The sequence below is a fragment of the Onychomys torridus genome, chromosome 1, assembly GCF_903995425.1.
Source record: "Onychomys torridus chromosome 1, mOncTor1.1, whole genome shotgun sequence".
NCBI lineage: Eukaryota > Metazoa > Chordata > Mammalia > Rodentia > Cricetidae > Onychomys > Onychomys torridus.
The window spans coordinates 117,221,091-117,236,973 of NC_050443.1; the positions used below are offsets into that span (position 1 = coordinate 117,221,091).

Genomic DNA, 15,883 nt, shown 5'->3' on the forward strand with positions numbered 1-15,883 from the left:
GCCTGTCCTTGCCACACTCTGGCTTGTCTTTGTAGTGCCCTGTTGCCGCTTTCAGTGGGGACAAGGCAGGGAGGCAGTGTCTGTGTGTGTGAAACCCACTTGGAGTCCCGCTAAGGCATCCGTTTGAGAGTTGGTTGGATATGTGGTTTCCTCTGTGTTCCTTGTGTGGTCTGTAATGCTCTTTTTCCTTGCCAACTTTTCCCCATCATTAATTTTCCTGCAGTTCTCTCTCCATGATTTTCAGGACACTCAGTGGACAAAACTCTGGGAGTGGTTCAGGCCTAGCCATGGCTAAGCAGCCTGGCCTCTGCTCCTCTGAGCCTTGCTTGTGGGTGGGTGTTCAGGTTCTGCCTATCTGGGATAAACTAGGCAGTGACTTCAGTTTCAGTGGCAGAGGCAGACCTTGTGAAAAACCAACCAACCAACAGACAGACAGACAAACATATAACATGTCTATAACATTTGCAATTTTTTAAGTGTGTACTTCAGAGGACAAAGTACATTTGCATTATTGAATGGCTTTGACATGCCTAGGGCAGCACTAGCCTGATCATGGGACATTGACTCTCCTCTCCCATGCCACCTTTTGACCAAGGCCTACCCAGGGCATCTCATGCTTGCTCACACCAGGCCCTGGCTGAGTCCCACACTTGGGCTTGGTTGGGCTACACTGCCCTGGGCCTGACTGGCATGGAGCCTAAGGAAGCACTGTCAAGGTTTGGGGCCTTTAAGTGTGACCACATCTCCTTCCTACTCCCCTGAGCAGGGCTTGTCATGGCTGATACTTGGCTCTTCTGGTCCTGCTTCTTGTTTGGGAGCACTGTACATACATGGCATGGGGTTTCCATCTGTCTGCTGTTTCTTGAAAGTTCTGAGCATTGGGATTGACTCCCCAAACCCCTCCCCACACCACCCTCCCTTTGCCCCGACTCACAGAAGAGCCCAATGGCGTCTGATGGTGTGTGCTCATGTGGCGTTGCAAAGTGGCTCTGGCCCAAGCAGGGATGCTGCTGCTCAGCTTTGTTGTTTGGAAGCAGATATATGATGCTACTCTTGTCTCCTTCCCTACAGCCCCAACTGGGGACAGAACAAGGATGTGGGTCAGTGGGACATAGGTGCCCTGTGCCTGACTCTGGCTAAATGAAGACTGCTCAATTTTGCATAACAGGGGCAGCCCACAGAGCCCAACTTGTGTGTGGATGGCCTCCCTTTGAGGAGTACAGACCCAATGTGGATAGAGGTCCCCCATACACACCCCTAGTTCCTCACTGGAGCCTCTGCTCCCTGTTTGGGGTAGTGGCTGTGCTCTAATTTCCCTTTATCTTCTTCGTTTTCAGCCAGAAAACCTACAGAAGAACTGGCTTCGGGAATTTTACCAGGTAAGAGCCTCCGAGAAAGCACTTTCTGAGTAGCCATTTGGGTGGTGAGTATCTTTTCATTTTGGTGTTTTTATGCCAAGGTTACATTTTGTCTACGTGGAGCACAGGAATGGCTGTCACTAGGTCAGTCCTAGGAAGCAGTTGTTATCATCTGCCAACTATTGACACTTTGCTCTTTGGCTCCCACCTGGAAGGGAGGGAAAGAGAGAACCTCTACAGAGGGCCTTGGTGGGGGTGCTTCTTTGAGGTTGGGTGTCTGTACCATGATGAATAGCACTTTTCAGGAGGGTTCCCCTAGCTGCAGCATGAACATGGACAGACCCATACAGATGACATGACCACCCGGGGCCTGCCACAGGTCTGGGTGGGAAGCAGTGGGGGTGTCACTTTGAATAGGTAGGCAGCAGTCTCCAGATGCATCCCAGTAGGAGGATGAGTTGATGCAGCAAGCAGCCACCTGGTTCTACAGTTGGCTCTGGGTGGGTGACAGATCTCTGAGCAGATGATATGTAGACCTGGAGGATAAGAAGGGCTGAGCAGCCAAGAAGGGTAAACCAAGGTAACTAGGTGAATGACCATAGCCCAGAGGACAGCAAGGCACACTGTATTTGTACACAAAAGTTCCCTCAGGGTTTTCACAGGGTTGGGCCAGGACTTCAGTGTTTAATTCTCTCAGCTTTGTTTATTTGTTGGGTGGAGATGGATAAGGGTGGGACCCAAGCCATGCAGGAGACAAAGAGACTGGGAATTATAGATATCCCAGGGCCCATGGCACACACTTGCCTGCAGCTCTGCAGCTTGCTGGAGGTGCAGGCTGGGTAGAGACAGGGTTGGGGGAGTCACAGTTCGTACTGGTCATCCTGGGTACAGTGATGTTGGTTTTTTGGAGCTGAGTCTTTTCATCCCATACAACATTTGGCAGCTGTCTGTCCTACTGGCCACCACATATGTCTGCTAGGCATTTGGATGTGGGGTCATTCAATCAGAACCTAGCATTTCTGAGCCTCCCATCATCCAGGTTTTACTTACACTTGGTTCTGGTTAGGGATGTCAGGCAGATTTTTGGTGTGTATTTAAGGCCAAGGAAGGAAAGGCCTTGAGTATGTTTGGGTTGGGACAGATTAGGAGTTGGTAGTTGTGGAAGGGCCTAAGACAGCGTGGAGCAGGGCAGGGCCTACCATTTCCTTAAATTTCCTTTGCCATGGGAGGGCCTGATTTAGATAGGGGCTGGTCAGGACCCTGTCACGGAAGGGTCTGAGGTAGTGAGGGGCAAGGTCGAGGCCAAAGGTAGCAAAGGTGGGGCAGAGACATGTTGTGGAAGGATCTGAGGTGGTATGTGAATATGGAGGCCTCTATCAGAAGAAGATCTCAGTGAGTGAGCTGATCAGAGCCATGTCAGAGGTGGTTGTAGGTGGTGAGGGGACAATTGGGTTCAGGGTCTGGGAGCCATGAACCTTGTCTCTGGGTCCTGTGGAGATGGTGTGCGTGGCCTTGAGATTGTTTTTTGAGCTCATATGACTGTGGATACCCACAAGGTGGTAGGCGCGCATTCCTCCTGTTCTCACAGTGCCTGTATGGTATGGTGCATGTTCTTAGGTTAACCCAGGGGGCTGATGCACCTTGGTGTGGTGATGACCACAGTAGAGATGGCATCACTGTCTTGGTTGTAAACCAGTTCTAAGAGGGATTGGTGCAGGGAGAGTCATATCTAGGATTACCCTGAGATACAAAGGGAGCAGAGTTCCCAGCATGCCATGGTGTCAGCATGGATGGGATGATAGAGGGATCTAGTTTGGGGTGAGGGAGAGGCATGAGGAACAGCATGGACTCAGGATCCTCCTGGAACTCTGGTCCCAGATTTGAAGGGACTCTGTCTAGCTGGTATTAATGTGGTGCAGAGGATCTTGCTTGAGCATATCTCTCCTGCAGCAGGGTCTTGGTTTTGCTATCTGGGAATCGGGATCGGCTTGTGGAAAATAGCTGTCTATGCCAGTCCCCAGGCGTTTAGTTGGGTGGGAGTTGCAGCCTTACACTGGGGCCCCAGCTGGCTCCCCTGGCCCTCTGAGTCTCTGTTTCTGGTTCCTTGGTGACAGATGGAGGCATGACATGGTGAAATGATAGAATCTTGTCAGGTGATGCCAGGACATTCCTGTGAGAGCAACAAGAGCAAGTGGGAGCTAGGTCTGGGTATTTGAGGATAACTCTGGTCAGTGATGTGATGCTTATGACAGAAATCCAGAACTGGGAATCTGGAACTAGGCCTGAGAGTATGGAGATTGTGCATGTGAGTTTGGTTCTGGGGGTACTTATCAGAGAAAGCCAGTACAGGAGCTGTGTGACTAGAGCTAGGTCTGGCTTGCACTGTCTATCTGATTAATTTCATCTGGGTACTTACCTTCTAAAGCAGGCTCAGTGCTGATCTGAGGGGTCTTGCTGGTGCCGCATACTTGCCCTCACTCTCTACTGGCTGTTTGGCCAGGCCCTGGTTCCTCACCCTCATTGGAAGGAAGCATGAATGAGCTTGCAGCTTGTGCTCTGAATGTATGGTGAGGACAAAGGGTTCATGTTGTGAAATTTGGGGAGAATGAGAAATAAGGCCTCTCCTACATATTTTAGCATACCATTGCAATTATAGTGCCAAATGTACACACCACAGTAAATTTCAGAGCTGTTGCCACAGCCCATTCATTTATTAGTTTGTTTGTTCATTCATCATTCATTCATATGATCTTCATTCATCTGGGGAGCACCAGCATGAACAGGACAGACATTGCTCTCTTGAGCATCTGTGCATTATGGTTGGGATGAGGAACCTTTTTCTTGGTGTAGTCATGGACAGCCTCCAAAGGAGATTAGGAGGAGCCCTTGCTGACTTTGTACTGATTTTGTTCCTTCCAGTCTTACAGATGGGGTAGCTAGAAAATGAGCTTCAGTTTTATTGATATTGACAAAGGTAATATACTTTAGTGTTTGAGCTCTCAGGAGCAGAGGCCTCTTGCCTTGTGTGTTGGTGTGCCCAAGCATTTGCTTGCCTGGCATGTAGTATGTGTATGTTTGTGTGTGTGTGTGTGTGTGTGTGTGTGTGTGTGTGTGTGTGTGAAGGGGGGGTCAGTTGTTAGTTGAATATCATTCTGAAGAAATTGAACATAGAAAAAGTTAAAAATATCTTCTCTGCTACATTCTACACGCAACTTGACACACACACACACACACACACACATTAATATGTATGTATCTGTCTATGTGGGGCTGCAGGGGAATACATTATATCTTCCATAAGTGGTTCACATACATATTTACCCTTTTCTATAAGTTAACTTTCAAACTGTTTGAGTAGCCTAGTGGTATTTTCTTATATGGTACACTTTGAGTTTTTGAAGTTATTCTTCTGTTAGCGGAACTTTGAGGTTGTTTGAATTTGGTAGCACTATGCAGGTGATTTCAGAACAGAACAGGGTATGATGTTACTTGTACAAGTATAAAACAAGAGGGCTGTCTTAGTCACTGTCCCATTGCTGTGAAAAAACACCACAGCCAAGGCAGCTTACAGAAGGAAGCGTTGCATTGGGACTCACAGTTTCAGAGGGTTAGAGTCCGTGATGGTGGAGCAAAGCTGTGATGGGAATAGCTGAGAGCTCACATCTTGATCCATAGGTAGGATTGTGCGTGAATGCACACACACACACATATACACACACACACATGCACGCACATACACACACACGCACACATATACACACACGCACGCACACACACGTACACACACACACACACACACACACACACACACACACACACAGAAAGATGCAAGTCTTTTGAACCCTCAAAGCCTGCTCCCAGTGATACAGACACACTTCCTCCAACAAGAACACAATTTTTCATAGTTCCACCATCTTGGGCCTAAGTATTCAAAGATATGAGCCTATAAGGGTGGTGGAGAATATCCTTATTCAAGCCACCACCCAGGTATTAAAGATTTTTAAATTGATATTAGAGCAAGTTTGTATTGATTAATAAGAACCAGAATGATGTAAAATGATTCAGAGAAGAAGCCAGTGCACAGTGGTCCTCCCTCAGCAGTTCTGACGTGAACTAACTTAATATATGTGAAGGTGGCCAGTGTCTACAGCAGGGCAGTCATCACGAGCATCCTTCACAGCAGGCCTTTCCTTGATCATGTGCATTGTGGTGTCTTTAAATGTTCAGACTTACTAATCAGTTCACAGATAGCAAAGGTGAGATAGCAAGAGGTGAGCCAACCAGGTGCTAAGCTCCATCCTAAGTCTTCCACGGTCTTTCCTTACAGGGCTTTTAAGAACTGGGTGATGGTCATACCTGTGTCCAGCAAACATGAAAGAACAGTTGCCAGTTTATCCTCTTGCCTTAAGAAAACCAGAACCAGGCAAAGCGCATGCACCCGTGTTTCAAGCACTAGACAGCACCCACCCTTGCACAGTGGTCCCTGTGGGAGGAGCAGCTGAGGGAAGCACTCTGCTCACTCAGCTTGTAGCAGAGAGAATTTCCCTAGCAGCATCCAGCAGCCTCCTAAAGAGAGTTTAACAGCCAGCCACAAACTACTCAGCAGGTAAAACCCCAGGAGAGCATGGCCTGCAGTGAGGGAAACCAACTATTAGTATGGTTTGGGGTTGCTGTTTTTTGTCAGCTCTAAAGATTCTGCTTGTAGGTGTCCTCACTGTCTAGTGCCCATTTCATCTTTTCTCCAATTTTTGCTCTTTCTTTTCCTTACCCTGGTTTACTCTATTTGTTTATATCTAGCTTCTGAAGATGGAAGACAAAAAAAAAAAAAATCAGAATACAGCATGGAATATGACACTCAAGATCCTAGAGGAAGTAAAAGATAGTCTGGGGACCAGCACTGGCACTTTATGCCAACAGATTTGAAATTTTATATGAAGTGAGCCAATTCTTGGAGAACCATAGTGTCAGTGTTTACTTTAGAGGCAGTAAATGAGTATGGCCCTATAGTAAATGAGCTTGGTCCCGTACTCATTAGATTAAAATTTTGCTCATATATTTCCCCTAAACCCTCCAGGTCCAGATGGCTTCACTGGTGAGTTCTGTCCAACATTTCAGCAAGAAGCAATAACAGTTTTATAGGAACTTTCCAAGAAAATTGAGTCACAGTTGATGCTTCCTAACTCAGCCTGTGACATGAACACTAATTATCCTGGCACCCAAAGTAGACAGACATTACATGATAAGAAAAACACATATCAGTATCCACCCTGGAGACAAGTACAGTGCTCCTTAAAGGTTCAGTAGATCAAAATGATTTGTTGTCAAAATGTCTTCTGAAACTGTTGCCCTCAACATTAGCCAGAGAAGCTTTCCTCTGCAGTGGTCGGCAGTCAATGCAGAGAGCTATAACTGATCAGAGTGCCGAGATTAATGCTCAGCCCTGAGTGAGACCGAGCGTTAACTCTCAGTTGTTACCTGCAGTGGTCAGGGACCATCACTGAAGAGGGGCAGGAAGAATCTAAGAGCTGGGAAGTGGAGAGGAATGCTAGGGGGCACTGTCTTAAGGACATGCCGTGGCCGTGCCAGCCATGGCCTCACTGCAGCTCAACACTCAACACTCCAACTAATTGGATTAAGTGGATTATTAACCTAAAAAAGAGAGGACATGAAACAGGGAGGGGGCCTTTTGGGGATACCTGGAGGGAGTTGAAGGGAGAACTAGGGGGAGCATATGGTCAAGGTGCATTGCTTATTGTATGAAATTGTCTTATATTAAGTAGAAGGTATTCTATTTTAAAAGATTGAGCAAATCAAAGCTATAAACATGAAAATATGCATAGTGATGATAGTTTTCTGTAGTTAGAGTTTTCCTGCCTGGCCCAGTCAGGACAAATCTCTCTTACCTGCCAGTCCCACAGTCGCTCAGACCCAACCAAGAAAGCACACAGAAACTTACATTGTTTAGAAACTGTATGGCCATGGCAGGCTTCTTGTTATCAACTTCTTCTATCTTAAATTAACCCATTTCTGTTAGTCTATACTTTGTCACATGGCTTGTGGCTTACCAGTGTCTTTACATGTTGCTTTCCATGGTGGCGGCGGCTGGCGGTGTCTCTCTCCAGCCTTCTACTTCCCAGAATTCTCTTCTCTCTTGTCCCGCCTATACTTCCTGCCTGGCCACTGGCCAATCAGAATTTTATTTACACAGAGCGATATCCACAGTTTTCCCTCAATTTCTATAGGGGATGGGCTCTGGTGAATCCCACAGATATGATCCCCTCTATTGAAACAGCTCAATATTTCATAGAATTTGTGTACATCTTCCCACGGGGTTTACTATCTAACACAATGTGGATACTGTATAGTTATCACTTATATTGTTTAGAGAATAACAAGACAAATGTATTTTCAATCTGTGGTTGGCCAAATCCATGCGTATAGAACTACAGATGTAGTTAATGTATAATGACTTAGGAATTCAAGGCCATCTTAACATTCAGATATCAATGACTATCATTTCTATGTTGATTGAAGAAAAAAAACATAATTGTCTCAACAAATGTAGAAAAGTCATTTGAAAAAATCTTGCAGTATGTTTGATTAAAAATCTGAAGCAACTGAGAAAATAGCCAGGTGTGGTGATGTACATCTTTAATCCCAGCACTCAGGAGGTGGAGGCCAGTGGGTCTCTGAGTTTAAGTCCAGCCCAATCTACATAGTGAGTTCAGGCCAGCCAAAGGCTACATAGTGAGACCCTGTCTCAATCAAATGAAGAAATAAATAGACTAGTGTAGAAAACAACTTCCTCTGAACTGTGGAAGCCTGTGCAGTCCCCTCAGTCCACTTATATCTAATGGTGACAAGCTACTGACTTTTTTTTTTTTTTTTTTTTTTTTTTTTTGAAACAGGTTTCTCTGTGTAGCCCTTGCTGTTCCAGAACTCTCTCTGTAGACCAGGCTATCTATCCTTGAACTCACAGACAACCTCCTGCCTCTGCCCCCCAAAGTGCTGGGGTTAAAGGTGTGCACCACCACCGCCCAGCTTGCATAATGACTGGAGCAGGGTAGTGCTGTCTGTCTTCTCATTGTGGTGTTGAAGGGTCATGTCACTGCAGTGCAGCAAGACATGAAACAAAGGAGAAGTAACAAAACCCTCCCTTGGCAGAAGACATTGCTGACTGCCTAGAAAATCATGACGATCCACAAAGACTTTGGCTGCTGTACTGCTAACTGGCTATATTTAGTTTTCAACATATAAGGCCAGTATGAAAGCTACAGACAACTATAAACAGCTTTAAGAAAAACATTAGTAGTAAAATGAAATACCTGGGCAAACTCTAATGTAATGTCAATATATACAGTGAAAAGCTTCGAGACACCAATGCAAGAGCAAAGAATATGAAGAAGTTGAGAGATGCCACACTTGTGAGTTAGGAGATGTGAATATGTCAGAGTGTTAATTTTCCATCATCTGATATACTAGTAATCTAATGTAGTTGTGATAAAAATCTCAGCAGAAGACAGGTGTGTGGTACATGCTGGTAGTCCCTGTACTTGGGCGGTTGAGTCAGGAGGATCATGAATTTGAGAACAGCCTAGGCTGTATAATGAGACCCTGTCTCAAAAAAAATCTCAGCAGAAGTTTTTGATGCAAGTATAAAATATGATTCTAAAAATATATGGGCAAGGAAAGGAACTAGAAGAGCCAAACAGTTTGAAGTAAAACATGATTTGAGGACTCATGTTCTGGTTTCAGGAAGTGTCATAGAGCTGCAGGAGTCAGGACATGCATTGGCACTTTGTGGAGGCGGAGGGGTGTGGCAGCAGAGATGGGTATGGCCAAGGGACCAGCAGCAGTATAGAGTTCAGGTTCTAGAGAGGTGGCCTGGCTAGTATGTACTGGGACAGCCGCTCAGCCAGGTGCAAGTGCACCTGTGACATCCACACTTTGTACTGTGACTCAGTGTGAGTCATAGAGCTAAATGTCAGTCCACACTTTCTATACTGTACAGAAACTGACTTAACATAGGTCCTAGAATAAGTGTAAGACTTAAGCCCATGAAACTTCTAGAAGGAAGGTTTTTGTTTTGTTTTGTTTTTAAAGAAGATCTTTGTCATCCTGGGTTAGGCAAAGGTTTCTTATGTCCACCACTAAAAGCATAATTCACGATCAAGAAAGAAAATCAGTAAGTTAGACTTCATAATTAGGAACAGTTCTTCATGAAAACAGTATTAAAAGAATGAAAAGAAATCACAGGTGGGAAGGTGTAGTTTAGGATGCAATAGTCTCAAAAGCTCATGTACTGAGGTGTGGTTCCAGCTGATCGGAAGCCATTGAACCCCAAGGGCTAATATATGGATCTACTGGTATTCTTTGATTCACAATACAATTTCATTAATAGGAAGTAGGGATTGCTGCTGTCTGTTTACCTAGCTGACACAGGGCATATTTATGCTGAGACTTAACGCAAATATGTACAGTTTCTTTGTTTGTAATTCCTGCCTGTGAGAGAAGCCAGGCTTAGAACATGCCACGTGACACCATCATGTGGCTTGGAGGAGACAGGACTATGGAACAGAAATGCTGTCTTGCTGGGCTGCCTGGGTTCTATGAGGAGTTGATGGGAGTATTTGAGTTCCAAATAGATGTCTAGAGTGACATCAGCTGCTTATTTGTGTACTCCGTACATCCTCTGTCCCTCTGGTGTCCTTCCCATTGCCATCATGTCACAGTGCCCAGATGCAGGCTGCTTTTTTATATTGTGCTGTCCTCACTCCTTTTGAAATTCCTTGCAGATGCTCAGGGCTTCCTGAATTGTTAGCCTGTTTGCAGCTCTCCTTTTCTTCCCAACCCCATTTCCAGCAGCTGGAGTGACCTGTGGCCTCTTGGTCAGGTTTTCCTATCATGCTTTACACACTATTGATGGCTGACTCTGCAGCCTTGCCATGCCTGATAAAGCCCTTCATCCTTATTTTAGCATCCCCAGTAGCTGAGATTGTAGGCTTGTACCACCAGGCACAGCTTCACCAGAGTCTTTGAAAGATACCATATAACCCATCCTCATTCTACAGAGGCAGCAATCATTCTCAAATTCTCGGTCAGAGCCTGGCCTAGAATAGGAGGTAATATATTTTCACAATGTAGCATAGCCAGGGGTGAGGAAGCCAGTGTCCTATGGTCTTCTGTGAAGTACAAGATGGGCATATTGGACAGGGGCATGGGAGGGGATAGAGAGGAAAAGCTCTGGGAATAGTCTTGTCACTAGGTCTGGCTGCAGCCGACCCAGGGTTCCATGTGCAGACTTTGGAACAGCATGAGCCTAAGAATATAATAGTCATGATAGAGTCAGGCTCCTTTGCTCTCAGATTGTCTCTTTGGCTGAGGTTCAAGAAGTGCATTGGCAAGAGCCAGGAGACATGGTTCAACAGACATGAAGCCGATTTGGTCACTGGCTTGAAGGTCCTGGAGTTGGTGAAGGCAGTTCAGGAGCCCCTTGGGACTTTTACTGCCAGTGTGACTTTGAGGGCTAAGGAGGCCTGCTGTATATAGACCCTGTTGTGCCTTAGCTCTTTAACTTGAAGTGACCGCCGTTGGGTATGGTTTTGCACATCCACACCTAGTGTCTTTGGATCCAAGGTGTGAATGTCCTGCCTGGTTCCCAGGGGGCAGCCTGAGGTTCTGCAAATCTGAGTGGCTTATTCCAGAACACCTATTTCTGGGGTCTTTTTTTCCCCCTGCTTTTTTAAAAAAATATATTTATTTATTAAAATTTTTTAAAATTTTACATACCAACCCCAGTTCCCTCTCCCTCCCCTTCTCCCATCTCCTCACCTCCCTCCCACTCTACCCCCATCCACTCCTCAGAGTGGGTAAGGCCTCCCATGGTAGTCAACAAAGTCTGGCATACCAAGTTGAAGGAGAGCCTAGCCCCTCCCCATTGTATCAAGGCTGAGCAAGGTATCCCATCACAGGGAATTGGCTCCAATAAGCCAGTTCATGGACCTGGGATAAGTCCTGGTCCTGCTGCCAGGGACCCCACAAACAGATCAAGCCACATAACTATCATCCACATTCAGTGGGTCTAGTTTGGTCCCATGCAGGTTCCTGGGCTGTCAGTACAGAGTCAGTGAGCTCCAACTAGCACTGGGGTCTTAATCTTCCTTCTTTTACCTCTTGAGACTTAGAGGCATCACATGTCACTTTGTAGGTACTACTTCATTCTTCGTTAGTGGTACATGTGACATATGATTGGCTCATTGGTGGTATCTGGGTTTCCTCAGACCAGACCTATCTGAGCATTTGTGTGTCATTCTCCATGGACACATGGGCCCACTCCTCTCAGTCCACTTCAGGAATGTGTGCTGAAGGCTGCAAGAATGTAGCCAGGTGAGGGTGCAGGAGAATCCACAGGTGGTGATGTGGCTGGTCATTCGTGCTCTGTGACTCTGGGAAGGGCATCGTGGCAGCACCCACCCGAGAGATCAGCACACAGACAGGCACAGCTGAAGAGAAGCAGCCGAGTTGTCCGGCTCACCAACAGCTCCCATTCTGAGGGAGCTTTCGTTGGTCTGTGTTTTAGATCCCTTACATGGTCACACTTGCTGTAGGATTCAGGCATTCAGGCTTCACTGTGATCCTGTCTCCCTGAAGTCCAGCCCTCCATTGTGATGGTGCTGGTGGTGGGAGCTAGGTGGTGGTGGGAGCTAGGTGGTGGTGGGAGCTAGGTGGTGGTGGGAGCTAGGTGGTGGTGGGAGCTAGGTGGTGGTGGGAGCTAGGTGGTGGTGGGAGCTAGGTGGTGGTGGGAGCTAGGTGGTGGTGGGAGCTAGGTGGTGATAAGGTTTAGATGAGGTCTTGAGAATGGGCCCGAGATGGGATTAGTGCCCATGTCAAAAGAGACAGCAGGGCTTGTCTGCTTCTCACACAGGAAACATGGCACAGGTAGTGTTTTGAGCTGAGGCAGGGACCTCACTAACTCCAATGGGCTGGCATCTTGACCTTGTGCTTCTGTCCTCAACTGTGAATGTGTTTAGGTTGGCCCTCATGCAGCATTTTGTTCAACTAATTATGCTGACCAAGGCAGAGTGGCAAGGGTACTGCCTGTGCTTCCAGAAGGCTTTTGGGGGAACCAAGACTGGGAGCTAATGCTGGCTTTACACCTGTCCTGAGAGGGCCAACCTTGGATGCTTTGTGAGGGATACTGGGGTCAGCATAATTGAGGTCCTGGGGGTGTCTTGCCTCCAAAGTATGCTGCTGTCCTCTGTTGGCTGACTTGCTAAGTAATGTGTCCCTTACAAACATAGTGAGTGGCCTTTTATACCTCTGTTTGCTCTGTCCCTCTCTGTCAGAAAGACCCTGGTCCTTCTCTTTACATAACTGTAGAAGGGATGGATGGACGAAGGAAAGAATAAATTAGTGAGGCTGGAAGAGAAGCATCTTCCAGCATGAAGAATGGTGAAAGCAGACAGTTTGGGGCTGGGACAAGGGACAACTTGGAATATAGGGAGATGGGCCAAAGCTTGCAGAGGAAGCCTCAGGAACCTTGGAGAGCTTGGCCCTTCTTATGGTGGCAGGCCCAATTCCCCGATGGTTCACAGTGGAGATGGGGTCAGATCTGCTTACAACTGTGAGTTGGGGTGGAAAACATGTTCAAGGAAGCTGCAGCATGGACAGTTCCCTGAGTAAGTATGACCCTTCCACGCATGGAGAGGAGTTGGAGGTGATGGATGGGTCCTTCTAGTTTGAAGACATTATTGCTAGAGATTTAATTCAATTGCCATTGTTGCCAAGTATGTTTATGACACATGATTCTGATTGGCAGTCTTTTTTATTTATTTATTTGAGATAGGGTCTTGCTTTCTTGCATAGGTTGGTGTGAACTCAAGCAGTTTTCCCACCTCAGCCTCCTGTGTGGCAGGGACTACAGGTGCCACCATCTTGCTTGGCTCTGACCAGCAATCATAAGTATGTTCTTTGTGAAGGGAGCCAAAGTGTGGATAAATACTTTTCTAGAAATTTATCTCTAGCAGAAAACCCTGAAAGCAGGAGTGCCAACCATGTCTTCCATAAAGGGAGTGATCCCTTCATGCCAAGGCCGTGTTTCTGCCTTAAGTGGTCTGCTGGCACAGGCCCTTTCATGCCCACCAGGAAGAGGCTTCAGAGCATGGCTGCAAAGCCCAGTGCAGGCCCAGGAGTCTGACAGGAAGGGTTCCATTCTCACCACACACAGCCCATCTTTGCTATGTGATCCTAAGCAAGCTTTGTAACCTATCTGTGCCTCCTGTCCTGAAGTAATGGCACCCACACCATTAGGATGAGGATTAATGAAGAAAAGAAAGTACCAGTGAGTCCTCCTGGCTCAGGTTCTGTGATGACACAGACAAGGCACTTCCTGACCACCTGTCACCTGTCCTCCTCAGTTTGCTCTGGGGACTCTAGGTGATGTGGAATGAACGTAGCTGTGTGCTGTGTGTAGCAGGCTGCCCTGGGCTCCTGGTAGTTTAAGAGCTCACAGAGGAAAGGGCCTGGCTGAGCAGCGCTAGCATGTTCCCTCTGGGCTCTGACAATGTCAGTGTTATTAAAGGACAGCCTCGCTCAGAGTTGACAGTTCTGAAGAAAGGAACACATCAGCCCTCAGCTGACAGGAGGGCCTGTCTTCAGCCCCAGTAGACATAATATCATCTGGGAATTAACACACTTTCAAGTTTTCCAGAACCACAATTAACAAAATGGAAAGAAACACATGGAATGGATTGTTTTTTTTTTGTTGTTTTTGAGGCAGGGTCTTACTATGTAACTGGCCTGGAACTTTCTATGTAGACCAGGCTGGCTTGAACTCACAGAGGTCTGCCTGATTGTGCCTCCTGAGTGCATGGAATGTATTTAATAATATGTTGTGTTTAACCCTGTAATTCTAAGCAGTTACTGCTTCAGCATGTGATCAGCATAGTTAGTAATAAAATACTTCATGAGCTTTTGTGCTGCCTTGGGAATTGAGTGTGTTTTATGCTTAAGGCACATCTGTGCAGGATAGCCAGTCACCAGGGAAGAGGCTGGCTGCTGAATGTCTCCATGTGCCCTTAACTTCCATTTCCTGCTTTTCACCTGAGAGTTGTATTGATGAGCTTGCTGCCACAGCAGCATAAAGCACATCAGGGCTGAGTGTGGTCAATATCTGTCCTAGTTAGGGTTTCTATTGCTATGATGAGCACCATGACCAAAGCAAGTTGAGGAGGAAAGGGTTTATTGGCTTACACTTCCACATTGTAGTCCACTGAAGGAAGTCAGGGCAGGAACTCAAATAGGGCAGGAACCTGGAGGCAGGAGCCGATGCAGAGGCCATGGAGGGGTGCTGCTTTCTGGCTTGCTCCTCGTGGCTTGTTCAGCCTGCTTTCTTATAGAACCTGGAACCACCTGCCAAGGGATGGCATCACCCATGGGCTGGCACTCACCCATCAATCACAAATTTAAAAAGTGTCCTACAAGCTTGCCTATAGCCCATTCTTATGGAGGCATTTTCTTAATGGAGGCTCCCTCCTCTCAGATGACTTTAGCTTGTGTCAAGTTGACATAAAACTAGCCATCACACTATCTTTTGGAAGGAATGTGGTGGGTTTACATCAAGGTCATCTCACTTGCTCATGTCCTCTTTTAGGGCACACTCTTCAGCAGATTTCCAGAAATATGGATTTTTTTTTTTCAGATGTGCAGGGACACCTAATTGGTCTGGATCAGAGGCAGCTCAGCCCCAGGCTAACATAGGTGTCTGTCATCAGGGTGGTAACTATTCAACTGTATAACCATGAACGTCTGAAGATACTTGTCTGGGAGAAGAGCTTCAGTTGAAATATTGTAAAAATGATTGGGCAACAGTGATGTCACCTTCATATGCATTGGAAAGGTTAGTGTGGTGACAGATCGCATAATCTCTTATGTCTTTGTTCTTCCTTTTGTTTCCCATCTCCTAAGTTAGTAATGGTGTCCCTAGGCTGTGACACACTGGGTGTCCTGGGCTGCAGTGCTCTGGGTGTCTGAGAGTTGCAATGTGCTAGATCCCTCTGGGCTGTAACGCTCTGGGTACTCCCGTGCTACCTTATATCGGATGCCCCTGGGTTTTGATGTTGTGCTCAGCCCTTCCTTCCAGTTTCCTCAGAAGTTTGGTGATTGAGTTACTCTTCACACCCACTTTTATAGATAAGAAAATGAGGCTTCAATAGGCTATGAGATGTTCCTGCAGCCACAAGGCTGATCCGTTGTCAGGATAAGAGCCCTGTCACTGCTGTCCCAAAGCCGTGCTTGCCAGCAAGAACTGGAAGACGAGGCAAGCAGGACCTTGTGAAGGGAAGTGGTGCAAGACTGAGGATCTGCTGTGCTGTGGAAGGGCTGGTGGACATTCTCAGAGTTGGGTCAGGAGTGTGGGAAGCAGGTCCTGAAGAGGATCCTTGTGACTTCCTAAAGTGGGGTGGCACAAAGGGAGATGGGAGACTCAGCAAGACTGTTAGCCTTCCTCTACACCATAGGCTGGATGT

At 46.7% G+C, this 15,883-nt stretch overlaps 1 protein-coding gene across 1 annotated transcript in view; it reads left to right on the forward strand.

Moving 5' to 3' along the window:
* Inpp5a (inositol polyphosphate-5-phosphatase A) overlaps positions 1 to 15,883 on the forward strand; it is a 199,398-nt gene that overhangs the window by 58,618 nt on the left and 124,897 nt on the right. The window contains exon 2 of the mRNA XM_036198061.1: positions 1,338 to 1,379. Within this exon, the coding sequence (XP_036053954.1) occupies positions 1,338 to 1,379 (42 nt within the window). The remainder of the gene's footprint in view (positions 1 to 1,337; positions 1,380 to 15,883) is intronic.